This window comes from Mustela nivalis (genome assembly GCF_964662115.1).
Source record: "Mustela nivalis genome assembly, contig: HAP1_SCAFFOLD_1585, whole genome shotgun sequence".
Taxonomy (NCBI): domain Eukaryota; kingdom Metazoa; phylum Chordata; class Mammalia; order Carnivora; family Mustelidae; genus Mustela; species Mustela nivalis.
In genome coordinates, this window is record NW_028135079.1 from 1 (window position 1) to 15,069 (window position 15,069).

Consider the following 15,069-nt stretch of genomic DNA (forward strand, 5'->3'; position numbering starts at 1 on the left):
TAACAGGAGCATGTCACTTGTATAAGTAAATAAGTTTGAATTTATTGTCTGTATTCACTACTCTAGGAGATAATTGAAAATCTTTTGAAAATATAGTGTTAGTTCTACAAGTAAAGAAAGAACATAAAACTACAGGGGTGAAAAAAATACTGTACAATTTATTAGTACCAATCTGATCATATGACTGATGAAAGGCCCTGAGTTAACTGGTACATTAAGTAGAGCACAAATTAGATATGGTTAATCAATAGGAGAATATCAGGAGAATATTATTTTTAAATGATATAGTACTCCTGAAAACCAATATTCCACCTATTCATCAAAATTAATGAAGGGGGGCGCCTGGGTGGCTCAGTCAGTTAAACGGCTGCTTTCAGCTCAGGGCATGACTGGGTCCTGGGATGGAGTCCTGCATCGGGCTCACACGTCAGTGAGGAGTCTGCTTCTCCCACTTTTTCTCTCAATCTCTTTCAAATCAATAAAATAATTAAAAATAATAACAACAACAACAACAACAATAATAAAGGGGCATCTGGGTGGCTCAGTGAGTTAAGTGTCTGACTCTGGATGTCAGCTCAGGTCATGATCTCAGGGTCATGAGATCGAGCCCCGCATCAGACCTCATGATAAGCATGAAGTCTGCTGCTTAGGGTTCTCTCACTCCCTCTCTTTCTGCCTTCCCTCCCTGCCTCCCCAATTTCTTGCTCTCTAAAAAAAAAAATAAAAATAATAAAACAAGGAGATAGACAATGCGTACATAGTTGAGAAGATGGTACTGTATACTAAATTCTCAGTGATTCCCATTATTGCTGGGAAAGCCAACTCTAAATAAAGTTGTAGAGAATATAGGAAATATTTTAATATTTGGCTTGGGAAGATGCTTTTTCTAGTAACATTGAATATAATTTGACCAATACTTGTAAATTTAAAGCTATAAATATAAGGCTAAGAAACTTTATTTTCAATAAGCAATCTTTAGACCTCTACCTAGTATTCCCAGCTGGGCACAAACATCTAAATATAATCCTGCCACCCACTCTCAAGTGAATGCTAAAAAAAGCCTAAAAGAAATTATTTTCTCCTAATTCTTTTCTTAAAAAATATTCTATTTATTAAAATTTAAAAAATAGGTATTTCAGAATTAGTGTCACACTTACTGATAATAAAAATTTTAACATTTAGGGAATAATCCTGTAATTCTATAGTTTCCAAAAGGAGTTTGGTTTGGTAGATCATATCAGTCTTTCAAGGTTTTTTGGAAACAGCTATCCTATCAAAAAATTAAATATCTTTACAGAAAAAAAGCCATAGCTTCCAAATCGCAATGAATAATAAATACCAACATAACCTCTATCTTTGATGTCCAATAGACCTGAGGAGGATGAATATGTGGCTATGATTTACCCCATGTCTAGCACTACATCTGCTTTCAGTATTCTTTGTGGTGCTGCTGTGATTAAATCTGTTCTAGTGCAAATACCCTGAGGCCATCACAAGTGAATTCTCTGGAGTTTCCTGCTCAACTCCAAAACTTCTCAGCTAACGTGCCTTTCTTTTTCCCTTTTCCCATCACTGTCCCCTTCCTCAAAAATAATTTCTGAAAAAAAGAAAAAAAAAGTAGTTTCTGAGGACACGTGAATCAAGCCTCAGATTGCACATCCGGCTCTTGATTTCAGCTCCCATCATGATCGAAAGGTCCCTGGATAGAGTCGCACATCTGCCTCCAGGCTTGGAAGCCAGTCTCCTTGAGGAATCCCTACCCTTCTCATTGCCCCTCCCCTGATCACTCTCTGCCTTTCTCATTCTCTCTCCATAGAATAAATACAGAAATCCTTACAACAGAGTTACTGCTGGAACTATGGTATTGATTTTTCTGCTTTTACACCCCTTTTATTATGGATTACTTCCACCATTTCTCTCCTCCTTATTTAGCACTGATATTTTACATTTATGACAACTCCTTCTACATCCCCTTGCTCCTCTCAAGCTGAAAACATGCTTACAAATAAAAAGAAAATAATGATTTCCTTCATCCTGTGGTGCTTTGAAGTATCCAGGGCCTTTCCAGGTGTCTGTAGGTGGTAGTCTACACCCTTGCGATGCAGCACATGGCCCAAGGACCACTGGCATTCGCATCACCTGACAGGTCAGAATGCAGGATCCCAGACCTGTGGTCATACTGTTCATTATTTTTTGAAAGATTTTATTTATTTCTTTGACAGACAGAGATCTCAAGTAGTCAGAAAGGCAGGCAGAGAGAGAGGTGGAAGCAGGCTCCCTGTGGAGCAGAGAGCCAGATGTGGGGCTCAATCCCAGGATCCTGAGATTATGACCTGAGCCCAAGGCAGAGGATTAAGCCACTGAGCCACACACGCGCCCCTCACCATGTGCATTTTTAATAAGGTCTCCGAGGATTCAGTAAAATTGGAGAAATTCTGGCCCATACTGAGTCACTGCCACATTCTGTTACCTTAACTTCAACTTCTAGAGCAAGCCTCATGTTCGTCACTATCAATTCTTCAAAACTGGAAATGTCTTAAAAGTCATTAACTTTCTAAGCTTCCCTGATCCCCACGAACTGACCCTGCTCTCTTTCTCCTTCCAATTCTCTTACTTTGCACTCAATGATACTACTTAGGAAGTACCACTGTTTTATAAGCCATTAAGTAAAGTAATTCAGGGGGCGCCTGGGTGGAGCAGCGAATTGGTCATCCAGCTGTTGATTTTGGCTCAAGTCATGATGGCACCATCTTGGGATTGAGCCCCGCATCGGGCTCTAGTCTCAGAAGTGAACCTGTTTGAGGCATCTCTCTCCCTCTCCCTTTGCCCGTCCCCCTAATCACTCACTGTCTCTCTCATTCTCTCTCCCTAAAATAAATCTTTAAAACAGAGTTATTTCTGGATCTATGGTCTTGATTGTTCTGCTTTTACACCCATTTTACTAGGGTTTATCTTCACCACTTCTTTCCTCTTTATTCAGCACTAGTATCTCACATCTATTACCTCTCTTTCTGCATCTCCTTGCTCCCCCCTAGCTAAAAACATGCTCACAAATAAAAACAAAATAATGCTTTTCCTTGATCCCATGGTGTCTTGAACTATCCACTGGCCCTTCCAGACTTCTCTGCAGAAACCCCTTGCTACAGAGCACATGACACAGGGACCACAGACACTGGCATCACCTGAGAGGTCAGAATGCAGAATCCCAGACCTGCTGCTCACAATCTGCATTTTTAGCAAGGTCTCTGATTACTAAAGTTGGAGAAATTCTAGTCCATACTGTATCTGCTACCACATTCCTTTACCTTAACTTCACCTTCTAGAAGCAAGCCTTATGTGCATCACTATCAATTCTTCGAAACTGGAAATGTCTTAAAAGTCGTAAGCTTTCTAATGGACTTCTTATCATGGCTAAAGTTTCCTTGATTTCCCCCGAACTGACCCTCCTCCCTTCTTCCTTCCAATACTCTTACTTTGCACTCAATGATACTATTTATGAAGTACCACCATTTTTATGCCATTAAGATACACACACTTATTGGTGACTAGAACATCGCTCTGCATCATCAACTAGGGCAGTCCTGAATGTCTTCCCAACCATGAGGAAAGCAGTAAGAGCAGGAAAATTTCGGTATCCTACTCTGACAGGTTTTGGTACTGGAAGCTCACCTGATATTATTCCTGCATTTCAAATAGTCTGCTCCTCATTTAAAAGAATTATTTTGGTGGGGTTATGGACATTGGGGAGAATATGTGCTTTGGCCAATGCTGTGCAGTGTGTAAACCTGGAGATTCACAGACCTGTACCCCTGTAGCTAAGAACATATTATATGTTAATAAAAAATAAAAAAATTTTAAAAAGAAAATAAAAAATAAAGAATTGTTCTACTTTACCACCTTCCACTCTGACAGCTGCTTATTGTCCTTCATTTACTCCCCGTATTCTTGACTTTCTCGTCAGTCACCCTTTTTATCCTTTCCACTTATTTCCTGGCGTTCCTTTGGTCTTAGAGTACCTTGACATGGAACCACTAAGTAAGCTCCTTTGTGGCACCCTCAATTTCATGTGTTACCGACACTGACACCTGATAAGACTTCAACTTATCACCTTTTCAATCTTTCTCTTTATCTCTAATTCAATAGATGATTTTCTTTGGATATTGAAATATGTCAGTGCTCCCATTTTACACCAATATTTTATCAAATGACTTTTTAATAAAATACAAGTCTTACCTTCTACTTGCTCATTTAATGTACTTTCCCCTTTCTGATCTGCATGCCCAGATAAATGATCAAGGTATGTCTCTGGGAGACTCTCAGAATTACTCTGTTAAAATGAACAACAAAAATGAGTTGCATAAAGATTTCCTAATCCTTTTCTAAGAAAATATCTGAACTTCCTACTTTCATAGTAATCAGACTCACAAATAAGAAAAGCATATACTGAAAACCAAAACATTTTAAAAACTCATATATGCTTTCTAAATTAAATATAATGTTTAATCTTCATTTGGCCACCGGCTGTAAACTGAGCATCAAATGCTAGAGTAAATATTTTCTTGGACAGAACACTGACTTATATGTACATTTCAACAGGAACTAACAAAACACCTAACTCTCCTTTGCATTCCCCACCAAATTAAAGGATATTAAAAATATGTATTTAAATAAATTCTTTAGTAAGTATATTTGCTACAAATTTAAGCTGTTCCGAACAGCAGAACCTTTTTCCATGTAAAAATAGGACACCTGACATAAGAAACCTTGGAGTAGATCATGTTGAGTATAAAGAATACAGTGTGGTAACTGCTGCTTCATTTGTATAAACAAAGGCTTGGAAACTTTATTGACAGGATAATGGTTAAATGCAATGCCAAAGTAGGAAGAAAAACTTTTCATGAAATTATGTTTAAATAATAGTAAAAAGTTTTAGATATAGGTATGAAACTCTCCAAAAAGTATAATAAGCTTTCATAAGGGAATAATAAGAACATTTATTTATTAATTACCTAAAAGGTACCAGGCACTTATTTTAGTATACCCATTTTCTTTTCTACAAACAACAATAATACCAATGGTTATGACAATGGGGTGGATCTTCCTGCTTCCTGGTCATTCCAAGACATTAGAGTGAAATGATGAACAGGTGTGATCCACGGTTCTGTCTGTCTAGAATGTCTAGAAGGTCTCCAAGACCTTCACACAACTGGTCCTTCTCATCCTTTACTTGACAGCTCTTGCCACACGCAGAGAGATTGTTTCTGACCAACAAAATTCTGCTTGTATTCTCATACCCATTCTAACTGCAAACTCCCCCACTGTTCCCTAACCTAACATTCCTATTTTCTTATATGAACCACTAACAGTGACTTACAGTGGGTTGTTATTCTTCATTTTTCTGCATCAACCACTACAGCCTAACCCCTCAACTTGTACAGCCTGGTATATAGCTGGTATTCAATAACAAATATATTTAAGTTCAAAACACCTAAAATAATCTCACTGAGGAGTCACCTATATGGCTCAGTCAGTTAAGCAACTGACTGTTGATTTCAGTTCAGTTCATGATCTCTGGGTTGGGAGATTAAGCCCCATGTTGGGCTCCATCATGTGCACAAAGCCTACTTGGGAATCTTTCTGTTTCTCTTCTTCTGCCCCTCCTCACCCCTCTCACATGCTCTCTCTTTCTTTTTCTCTAAAAGTAACAACAACAAGCTCACTGAGGAGGTCTCAAGTACCAAGTCACTATTCTAGGTATCGACCCTAGCACAATGCAAGGGTTAAGGGCATTGATAGCCGTGCAGTCCAAACTTCACATATAACTTTGGATTCCCCCAAAACTTTACTCATCTCCTATTGAACTTCCTACTTCAAAAGCAATTAGACTTAAAAATAGCAAAAGTGTATATTAAAAACCAAAATATTTAAATAGAAGACCTTAGATCTCTAGAGTAGAGATCATTAGATCTGTAGATCTCATCTACTTCTTAATCCTCATTTGAATATTGACTCTGTAAACTAAGCACGGAAGGTCAGAGTAAATTATAACCTAATGCTGACCTTATCAATAACGTAAAGTCAATTAACACATTTTGTATGTCCTATATATTATATACTGTACTCCTACAATATAAACTAAAGAAGAGGTTATGAAGAAAATCATAAGGAAGAGGAAAATACATTAACAGTACTGTACTGTATCAAAAAAATCTGAGTGTAAGTGGACAAACAATTCAAACCCATCTTGTTCAAGGGTCAACTGTATACCTAACACAATGTCACTGAAATTTAACATAGCCCAAATTAGAAATCCACCTGCCCATTCTAACTTTCCCCTTCTTTTCTTAACACTACTGCTATTTATTTTATTGCCCTTCAGAAATCTTCACATTTCAAAAAAGGGTCCTCGATATTTAGTAAATCACTAATACCGCTGTGATCATTTTTGTCTCATGTTTCTATAGTGCCCTTAACAGTTTACAAAGTGTTTCCATACTTGTTCATTACACATACCTGAGAGGTAGGTATTAGAACCATTTTTATGAATGAGGTCTGTGACATTCAAACAGGTTAAACAAGTTTTTCTGGGATCCCACAGCTACCAAGTGACAGAATCTGGATGCCACTGTATCTTTTGACTTGAAACACAGTGCTTGCCGTACTGTATAGCACCTACCTGTCCTAAGAGATCAGGCCCTTTTAAGCTCCCTCCATAGTCTGTCACCTTAGAAAAGGTCATCGTTACCTTACACTTACGTTTCTGTAAGTAAGGCTGCCACAAAGATACTCAAGGCATACTATTTTAACTATCTGAAATAGTTTTTACCTATTGAAAGCACCACTAAACTAGGGATGCCTAGGCATTTCTGGGATAGAGCCCCAGAAATGGGGAGTGGAGAGCCTGCTTCTCCCTTGCCCTCTGCCCCTCCCCCACTCATGCTCCCTCTCTCTCTCTCTCTCTCAAATAAATAAATAAAATCTTTTAAAAAATAAATAAAACACCACTAAACCAGTGGTAATAATACCACTAATACCATTATATTACTATAATTTTTATTATAATCACAATGCTCCTTGTAAATCTACTTAACAATCCAAATATAATAGTTTCAGGGGCCCCCCATGGTTCAGTTGAGCTCTGTGCTCAGACTGGAGTCTGCTTCAGATTCTCCCTCTCCCTCCCACTCACTAACTCTCTCTCTCAACTACATAGATACACACATATGCATATACATACATACAGATAGATAGATAGACAGACAGATAGATAGATACACTTTCAAGTCCCAGGTATCATCTTTTCAAATTCCAACTTGTGAAAAACTAAAATCTAAACTCTTTCTAGATCTCATTAGGAGTTTTGCACATCCATATACACCACAGAATCATATATCTGGCCATAAGCTGGCCTGGAGTAATTCTTTGGTTATTTAGATAACTTAATTTCAAAACACAAACTAATTCCTAATCATGTCTAAGCCTCCGTTTTCTGCAATACTACTACTACACAGTTTTCATTAGGTTAAGTTTGTAAATTAATAGAACTATATTTGCTGGATTATTATATTTAGCACAGAAATATTTTATCAATTACAGGTAAAAAGTATAAGGAAATAGTTTTTATAGGCAAATGCAGAGATGAGAGTGTAAAGTCTAAGCATCCCTTTTACGTTTGAAAATCACTCCTTGCTTTTATTTTAAAATAATAATAAAACGGTACCTCAGAATCCCAAGGTGATTCTTCATTTTGTTCTGCAAATCCTAATGCTGACAGCATAACTATAAAATACAGTCACAGATACATTAATGAGAACGTGTATTATGAATTTTAAACGTATATACAAGCCTATGCCCCCTTCATGAATACTTCAATAAAATAAAAGTAAAAGCAGTAAAGATTTTCAGAGGGTTGAAGAATTTTCAGGAACCAAAAGCTGGTATACTTAAAAAGAAAGACAGCAAAAAGAAAAAGAAAAATATCTTAATGAAATGGGGGAACATAACTGGATCTACATACTGTGATATTTCTTATACTAGCATTTAGGCCTAGAAAAAAATGTGGAGATGTTCACTAACTTACCATGTCTATCATTTTTACCTGCCCTGTCAGCAGAAGTCAAACAGTCATTAATTGTTTGTGCTTGTGGAACACTTTCAGTGATACCATCGTCCTTTGTTCCAATCCCTGGCCGCTCCTCTCCTTCCTATAAAAACAATACAAAACAAAAGCCCGACTTCAGAAAACATCATATCAATTCACGTGCTCACCCACTCACTCAGAAAGACAAATGCGTCCATCAAGTCATAGGCACTATCCTGGGAGAAGCTGGAAATATAAATAAAAGAGACTGTCATGTATCCTAGTAGGGGTAGAGATGGACAAAAACGAGAACAGAAGAGTATCATTTACTAGTTCTACAGGTGAAGTGAATAAAGCACAGTGAAGGCACAAAGGGGAAAACAGTTGTATATGGGAAGCTCAGGAAATGCTGCAAAGGTAGGGCTGTATCTGGAGAGAGAGACTACACAAAGACAGTGTGAAGGGCATTCTAGAAAAGGTAGAATGAGCTAAAGGATGACGTATGGAATAACACAGTAAGTGACTATAGCTACAGAAGGTGGCAAAACTGGAACACAATTTTTGGGAGTGGGATAGAGAGACAGAATTGGAAAACCAGGACTGAAACAAAAAAGGCAAGTGTGATGCTGGAATATAAACTTTCTCCTTCAGGTAATGGGCATCCACTAAAGAAGCAGAGGAGTTACATCACCACAAATATATTCTAGAAAGGTCACTCTCATAGCAATGTAGAGACGAACATAAAGGAACCCAAGGGGCACTTGGGTGGCTCAGTGGGTTAAAGCCTCTGCCTTTGGCTCAGGGATCATCAGGTCATGATCCCTGATGCGGGTGATCGAACCCCGCATCAGGCTTTCTGCTCAGCGAGGAGCCTGCTTTCTCTTCTTCGCTCTGCCTACTTGTGATCTGTCTGTCAAGTAAATAAATAAAATCTTTGAATTAAAAAAAAGGAACCCAAGCCAGAAGAGGATTTCAAATTATAGGACAGAGAGAGAGGGAATTATATTAAGATATGAAAAATGGGAAGCAGATACAAAATAGTGCATGCAGAGAGTGACTGAATGTGGTGATTTTTTCTTTTTTTGCTTTTTAATATTTTTTAAAGGTTTTATATTTATTTGTCAGAGAGAGAGAGCACAAGCAGGAAGAGAAGCAGGCAGAGAGAGAAGCAGACTCCTCGCTGAGCAAGGAGCCCAATGAGGGACTCAAGCCCAGAGCCCTGAGATCCTGACCTGAGCTGAAGGCAGATGCTTAACTGACTAAGCCACCCAGGTGCCCCTTTTTCTAATTTAAATTCAATTAATTAACATATAATGTATTATTGGATTCAAAGGTAGAGATGTGATGTTTTTTTCTAAAAGATTTAATTTATTTATATTTAGAAGGAGAGGGTGTGCATGCAGGTGGAGGGGCAGAGGAAGAGAAACACAGAGAAACCTCAAGTAGACTCCCTACTCAGTATGGGGGCCGACCAGGGGCTTCATACCAGGACCCTGAGATCATGACCAGAGCAACACCAACAGTCAGATGCTTAACCGAGCAAGCCACCGAAGTGTCCCTGGATGTAGTAATTTCAGGGAAGTTTGGAGTCCAGGATTTTTCCTACTTCAGTGTTTCAGTGGTGCTATCTACTAGGAAGGGGAAAACAAATGACAGAGCAAATTACAGAAAGCCAGGGAAGAAGAAAGCATCAGAAACAATGTCTTCAATCTGGGACATACCAAATTTGAAGCACCCCAGAGCCTTTTTTTTTTTAAAGATTTTATTTATTTGTTTGTTGGAGACAGGGAGTACAAGTAGAGGGAGGGGCAGGCAGAGAGAGAAGCAGGCTACCCGCTGAACAAGAAGCCCAATGCAGGACTCAATCCCAGCACCCTGGGATCAAAACTTGAACCAAAGATAGATGCTTAACTAACTGAGCCACCCAGACATCCTGAAGCACCCAGAAGACTTATGAAGAAATTTCTAGACAAATACATTTGGAGTAGGAAAAATGACATTACTCATGATGTTAAAAAGATAAATATCGGGTGCCTGGGTAGCTCAGTGGGTTGAGCCTCTGCCTTCAGCTCAGGTCACGATCCCAGGGTTCTGGGATCGAGCCTCGCATTGGGCTCTCTGCTCAGCAGAGAGCCTGCCTCCACTCTCTCTCTGCCTGCCTCTCTGACTACTTGTGATCTCTGTCTGTCAAATAAATAAATAAAATTTTATTAAAAAGATTAATAAAGATTTAACTGCAAAACACCAAGATTTTGTAGGAATACTCATTTTTGAAAATTAATCTTAAAAGATTTCTATTATATAAAAGAAATAATAGGATTTTAAAATTCTGAGGCATTTTTAAGTACTACTATGATATATGAGAAAAATATAAAACTCTATTTTAAAATTCACATCATTTTCTTATTCCACTGTGAACAGCATATTTCACCAGTAGGTAATGACCAGAGAAAGAATCTAATATTAAAAAAAATCATGATCGGGGCGCCTGGGTGGTTCAGTGGGTTAAGCCTCTGCCTTTGGCTCAGGTCATGGTCTCAGGGTCCTGGGATAGAGCCCCGCATCGGGCTCTCTGCTCAGCAGGGAGCATGGTTCCCTTCCTCTCTCTCTCTCTGCCTGCTTCTCTGTGATCTCCATCTGTCAAATAAATAAATAAAATCTTTAACAAATAATAATAATTATGATCATCCAAGTTGAAGGTTTTAAAGTCTCCAAATACATGTGTCATTATCAAGCAGGACCCAATATTCACATGAGGAAAGAAGAAAGGGACATAAATAAATAAAAAAAAAATCACCAGCATTTCTGGATTTCAGATATGAAAGAATTCACATGATAAATTTAACAACTATGGAGCTCCTGGCTGGCTCAGTGGGAAGAGAGTGTGACTCTTGATCTCCATGCTGGGTATAGAGATTACTTAAAATTTTTTAAATTTAAAAAGAACCCCCCAAAACTAATAGCTATGAATACTAACGTTTCCTGATAATATAAAATGTATCCACTGTTGGAGATATTTGAAAAAGTAAAAATCATCTTCCAGAAATAATTCTGTATACTCTGTTAGCAACCTTTGCTTCCTTATGATTCTATAATGACAACTAGTTCATATTAGGAAAAAAACTATAAATTGTTAGTTTATTCATTTGATCTGTGTGCATGTGTCTATTGCAGATACAATTAAAAATAAATCAGAATCAAAAAACAAGATGTTAGGGGCACCTGGGTGTCTTAGTGGGTTAAATCCTATGCCTTCAACTAAGCTCATGATCCCAGGGTCCTGGGATTGAGCCCCACTTCAGGCTCTCTGCTGAGCAGGGAGCCTGCTTCCCCCCGCTACTCTCTCTGCCTGCCTCTCTGCCTACTTGTGATCTCTGTCTGTCAAATAAATAAATAAAATCTTTAAAAAATTATATTTTTTCTTTAAGAGTGTTGCACCTTAAAATTTATTTCATTTAATGGATAAAGATTAAGAACCTCACTTACATAGTCATAAATTTCAGTTTTGCGTAATGAAAAGACTACGTAAGGTGTTTACTTCTCTCCTCTCTTTATTCTCAAAAAGATCTAAAACTTTCCAAGATTACACCACACAGTACATAAATTAGAAGCCACAAGAAAGAGCACCTGGTTGGCTCAGTTGGTTAAGCATCTGCCCTCAGCTCATGAAGGTCATGATCCCAGGCTCATGGGATCAAGTCCTTCATCAGGCTCCCTACTCAGTAGGGAGTCTGCTTCTCCACTTCCCCTCCCCCTGCTCTTGTACTCTCTCTCACACACACAGAAAAATAAATAAAATCCAAGATGCCCTTCAACGGATGAATGGATAAGGAAGTTGTGGTCCATATACATTATGGAGTATTATGCCTCCATCAGAAAGGATGAATACCCGACTTTTGTAGCAACATGGACAGGACTGGAAGAGATTATGCTGAGTGAAATAAATCAAGCAGAGAGAGTCAATTATCATATGGTTTCACTTATTTGTGGAGCATAACAAATATCATGGAGGACAAGGAGTGTTAGAGAGGAGAAGGGAGTTGGGGTAAATTGGAAGGGGAGGTGAATCATGAGAGACTATGGACTCTGAAAAACCATCTGAGGGATTAAAGTGGCAGGGGGGTGTGGGAGGTTGGGGTACCAGGTGGTGGGTATTATAGAGGGCACGGATTGCATAGAGCACTGGGTTGGTAGAAAAAATAATTAATACTGTTTTTCTGAAAATAAATAAATTGAAAAATTTTTTTAAAAAAGGATAATGGCCAAAATTCAAAATTCATAATAAGTCTGATTAAGGCCTAAAACAGATTTCACTTTGCATTATCTATAAACACAGGTTTTGCTAAATTACATATACAATATCACACTTTATCAACTTAAAAGAATAAAATTTTCTTCCACTTCTTCATAGAAATAAGCTGTAATCATTCAGATGAGTGAGCATTTTTTTAAATTACCTGACTCCGTTTTCTTAATTCGCACTTAAAATAATTTCTACCATATTTTATAATGTAGAGTATCTGCTGTCCCGTAGCCCCACAACTGCTATTGTGTTTTTATAATAATCTCTCTCAACTCTGCAAGCTTTACAGTCATCTAGCCCTTCTTAAATGAATTCTTTCCCTTCACCTCCTCCCTCATCTTCATATTCCATCTATAGCTGTTCTTTCCAGTTGCTCTGTAATTCTTTCCTCCCATAATGGCATACCTAAGAACTGTTCACTCCCACCAGACTTTATAAATCTCAATCCAATTACCTCTCTTCCAGTATGACACTGCTTTCTCTTATGATCTTGAGGACTTCCCTTTCTTCCTAAGATTCTTTTCATTAGAAGGATCAAGACGATAAAATATGAACGGGGAAAAAGTTTAAAATGAAACAACTTACCTTTGTAAGACCAAGGCCTAACGATGTGAAAGGAGGTTTTAGAATAGAATCAGGCGATGGCAAAGCAGGAGGAGAAGAGTCACAGATGTCAGCAGATGGTTTGGAAAAAACACCAACTGTATCTTCACATTTGTTTTCAGAATTATCATGCTCAGATAAAGTTTTATCTCCTGGTGATAGAAGGCCAAGTTCTATTTCCACTTAGTAAAAAAACAAAATAAAGAGTATATGAAAATATCTGTAATTTCAAGTTACTAACACAAGAATGGACAAAAATCAGTGCATAACAAGTCTTCAAACAGCTTACATTTCTTGAAAAGCTGAGAAGCATTCATTAATTTTCTTAAGTTTGGTTTTGAGGTGTTCTAGAAAAGAAATTAATAGTATTAAGGATTACAAATAACACATTTGGTAAAATAATTATAATATTCACCATTGTCAAATGAGCACCATTACACAAAGAACATGGGTTTTGGAATCATTCAAATGTAGATTCAAATCTCAGTTCTGCCATTTACTAGCCTACATTTTCTCCTGGGGTTAGGATTATGAGAGATGCGTGTGTTCCAAAATTCATTGTTTATGCACCACACCCAGTGCTCCATGCAATACGTGCCCTCTTTAAAACCCACCACCAAGCTCAACCAACCTCCCATGCCAGCCCCTACAAAACCCTCCAATTGTTTTTCAGAGTCCATAGTCTCTCATGGTTCTTCTCCCCTTCCAATTTCTCTCAACTCCCTTCTCCTCTCCATCTCTCTATGTCCTCCATGTTAGTTCTTATGCTCCACAAGTAAGTGAAACCATATGATAATTGACTCTCTCTGCTTGATTTATTTCATGCAGAATAATCTCCTCTAGTCCCATCCATGTTCATACAAAAGTTGGGTACACATCCTTTCTGATGGAGGCATAATACTCCATCTTGTATATGGACCACATCTTCTTTATCCATTCAACCGTTGAAGGGCATCTTGGTTCTTTCCACAGTTTGGCGACTGTGGCCATTGCTGCTATGAACATTGGGGTACAGATGGCCCTTCTGTTCACTACATCTGTATCTTTGGGGTAAATATCCAGCAGTGCAACTGCAGGGTCATCGGGTAGCACAGTTTTCCAATGTGGCTGCACCAACTTGCATTCCCACCAACACTGTAAGAAGTTTCCCTTTCTCCACATCTTCTCCAACACTTGTTGTTTACTGTCTTCTTGATTTTGGCCATTCTAACTGGTGGAAGGTGGTATCTCAATGTGTTTTTGCTTTGAATCTCTCTGATGTCTAATGATGATGAACACATGGAACTGGCACAAAAAGAGACACATAGACCAGTGGAACAGAATAGAGTCCATATATGGACCCTCGACTCTATGGTCAAATAATCTTCAACAAAGCAGGAAAAAAAAATACAGGAGAAAAAAGACTCTCTATCTAAAATTCTAAGCTCACAATTAAAGAATAGTAAAAAATAGATTGTAACCTTCTTTCTCATTTATTTCCTCAACATAATTCATTTGCACTTATAAATCCTAAACATGAAGAGGGAATATAAATTTTTAAATTATGTATTTGAAAAATTTTTTATATTTAATTATGACATATTATGCACATTACATTATTTATATAACATTCCATTATACAGAATTCCATCTGTCTGCTCATTAATTCACATTCAAAAAATATTAAAATTAATTCTTCAAGCAAGCTTTTACTCTAGGTGTTCCAGGAGATGCACAATTATGTTTCCTAAAATCCAATAGCTTATAATGATGCAGGAGCTTTTTATTTTATTTTATTTTATTTTAAAGATTTTATTTATTTATTTGTCAGAGAGAGAGAGAGAGGGCGAGAGCGAGCACAGGCAGACAGCGTGGCAGGCAGAGTCAGAGGGAGAAGCAGGCTCCCTGCAGAGCAAGGAGCCCGATGTGGGACTCGATCCCAGGACGCTGGGATCATGACCTGAGCTGAAAGCAGCTGCTTAACCAACTGAGCCACCCAGGCATCCCATGATGCAGGAGCTTTATCATGAATATTTAAATAAATATAAAGTGACTAAAAGTTTGAATCTTAGAATCTGATACAAAGATTATGAGTAGATATTTT

The 15,069-nt window shown here is 38.0% G+C and overlaps 1 protein-coding gene across 2 annotated transcripts in view; it reads right to left on the reverse strand.

Moving 5' to 3' along the window:
- Nucleotides 1-1,658: 1,658 nt before the first annotated feature.
- The window catches only part of LOC309857942 (ankyrin repeat domain-containing protein 26-like), a 39,865-nt gene continuing 26,454 nt past the window's right edge, over nt 1,659-15,069 (reverse strand). For both annotated transcript variants that reach the window (XM_082750649.1, XM_082750650.1), the window contains exons 9-13: nt 13,276-13,333; nt 12,969-13,168; nt 8,081-8,204; nt 7,721-7,779; nt 1,659-4,327 (exon numbers count right to left, since the gene is read on the reverse strand). In XM_082750649.1, coding sequence (XP_082606775.1) covers nt 4,097-4,327; nt 7,721-7,779; nt 8,081-8,204; nt 12,969-13,168; nt 13,276-13,333 — 672 coding nt within the window. In that variant the 3' untranslated portion in view covers nt 1,659-4,096. The remainder of the gene's footprint in view (nt 4,328-7,720; nt 7,780-8,080; nt 8,205-12,968; nt 13,169-13,275; nt 13,334-15,069) is intronic.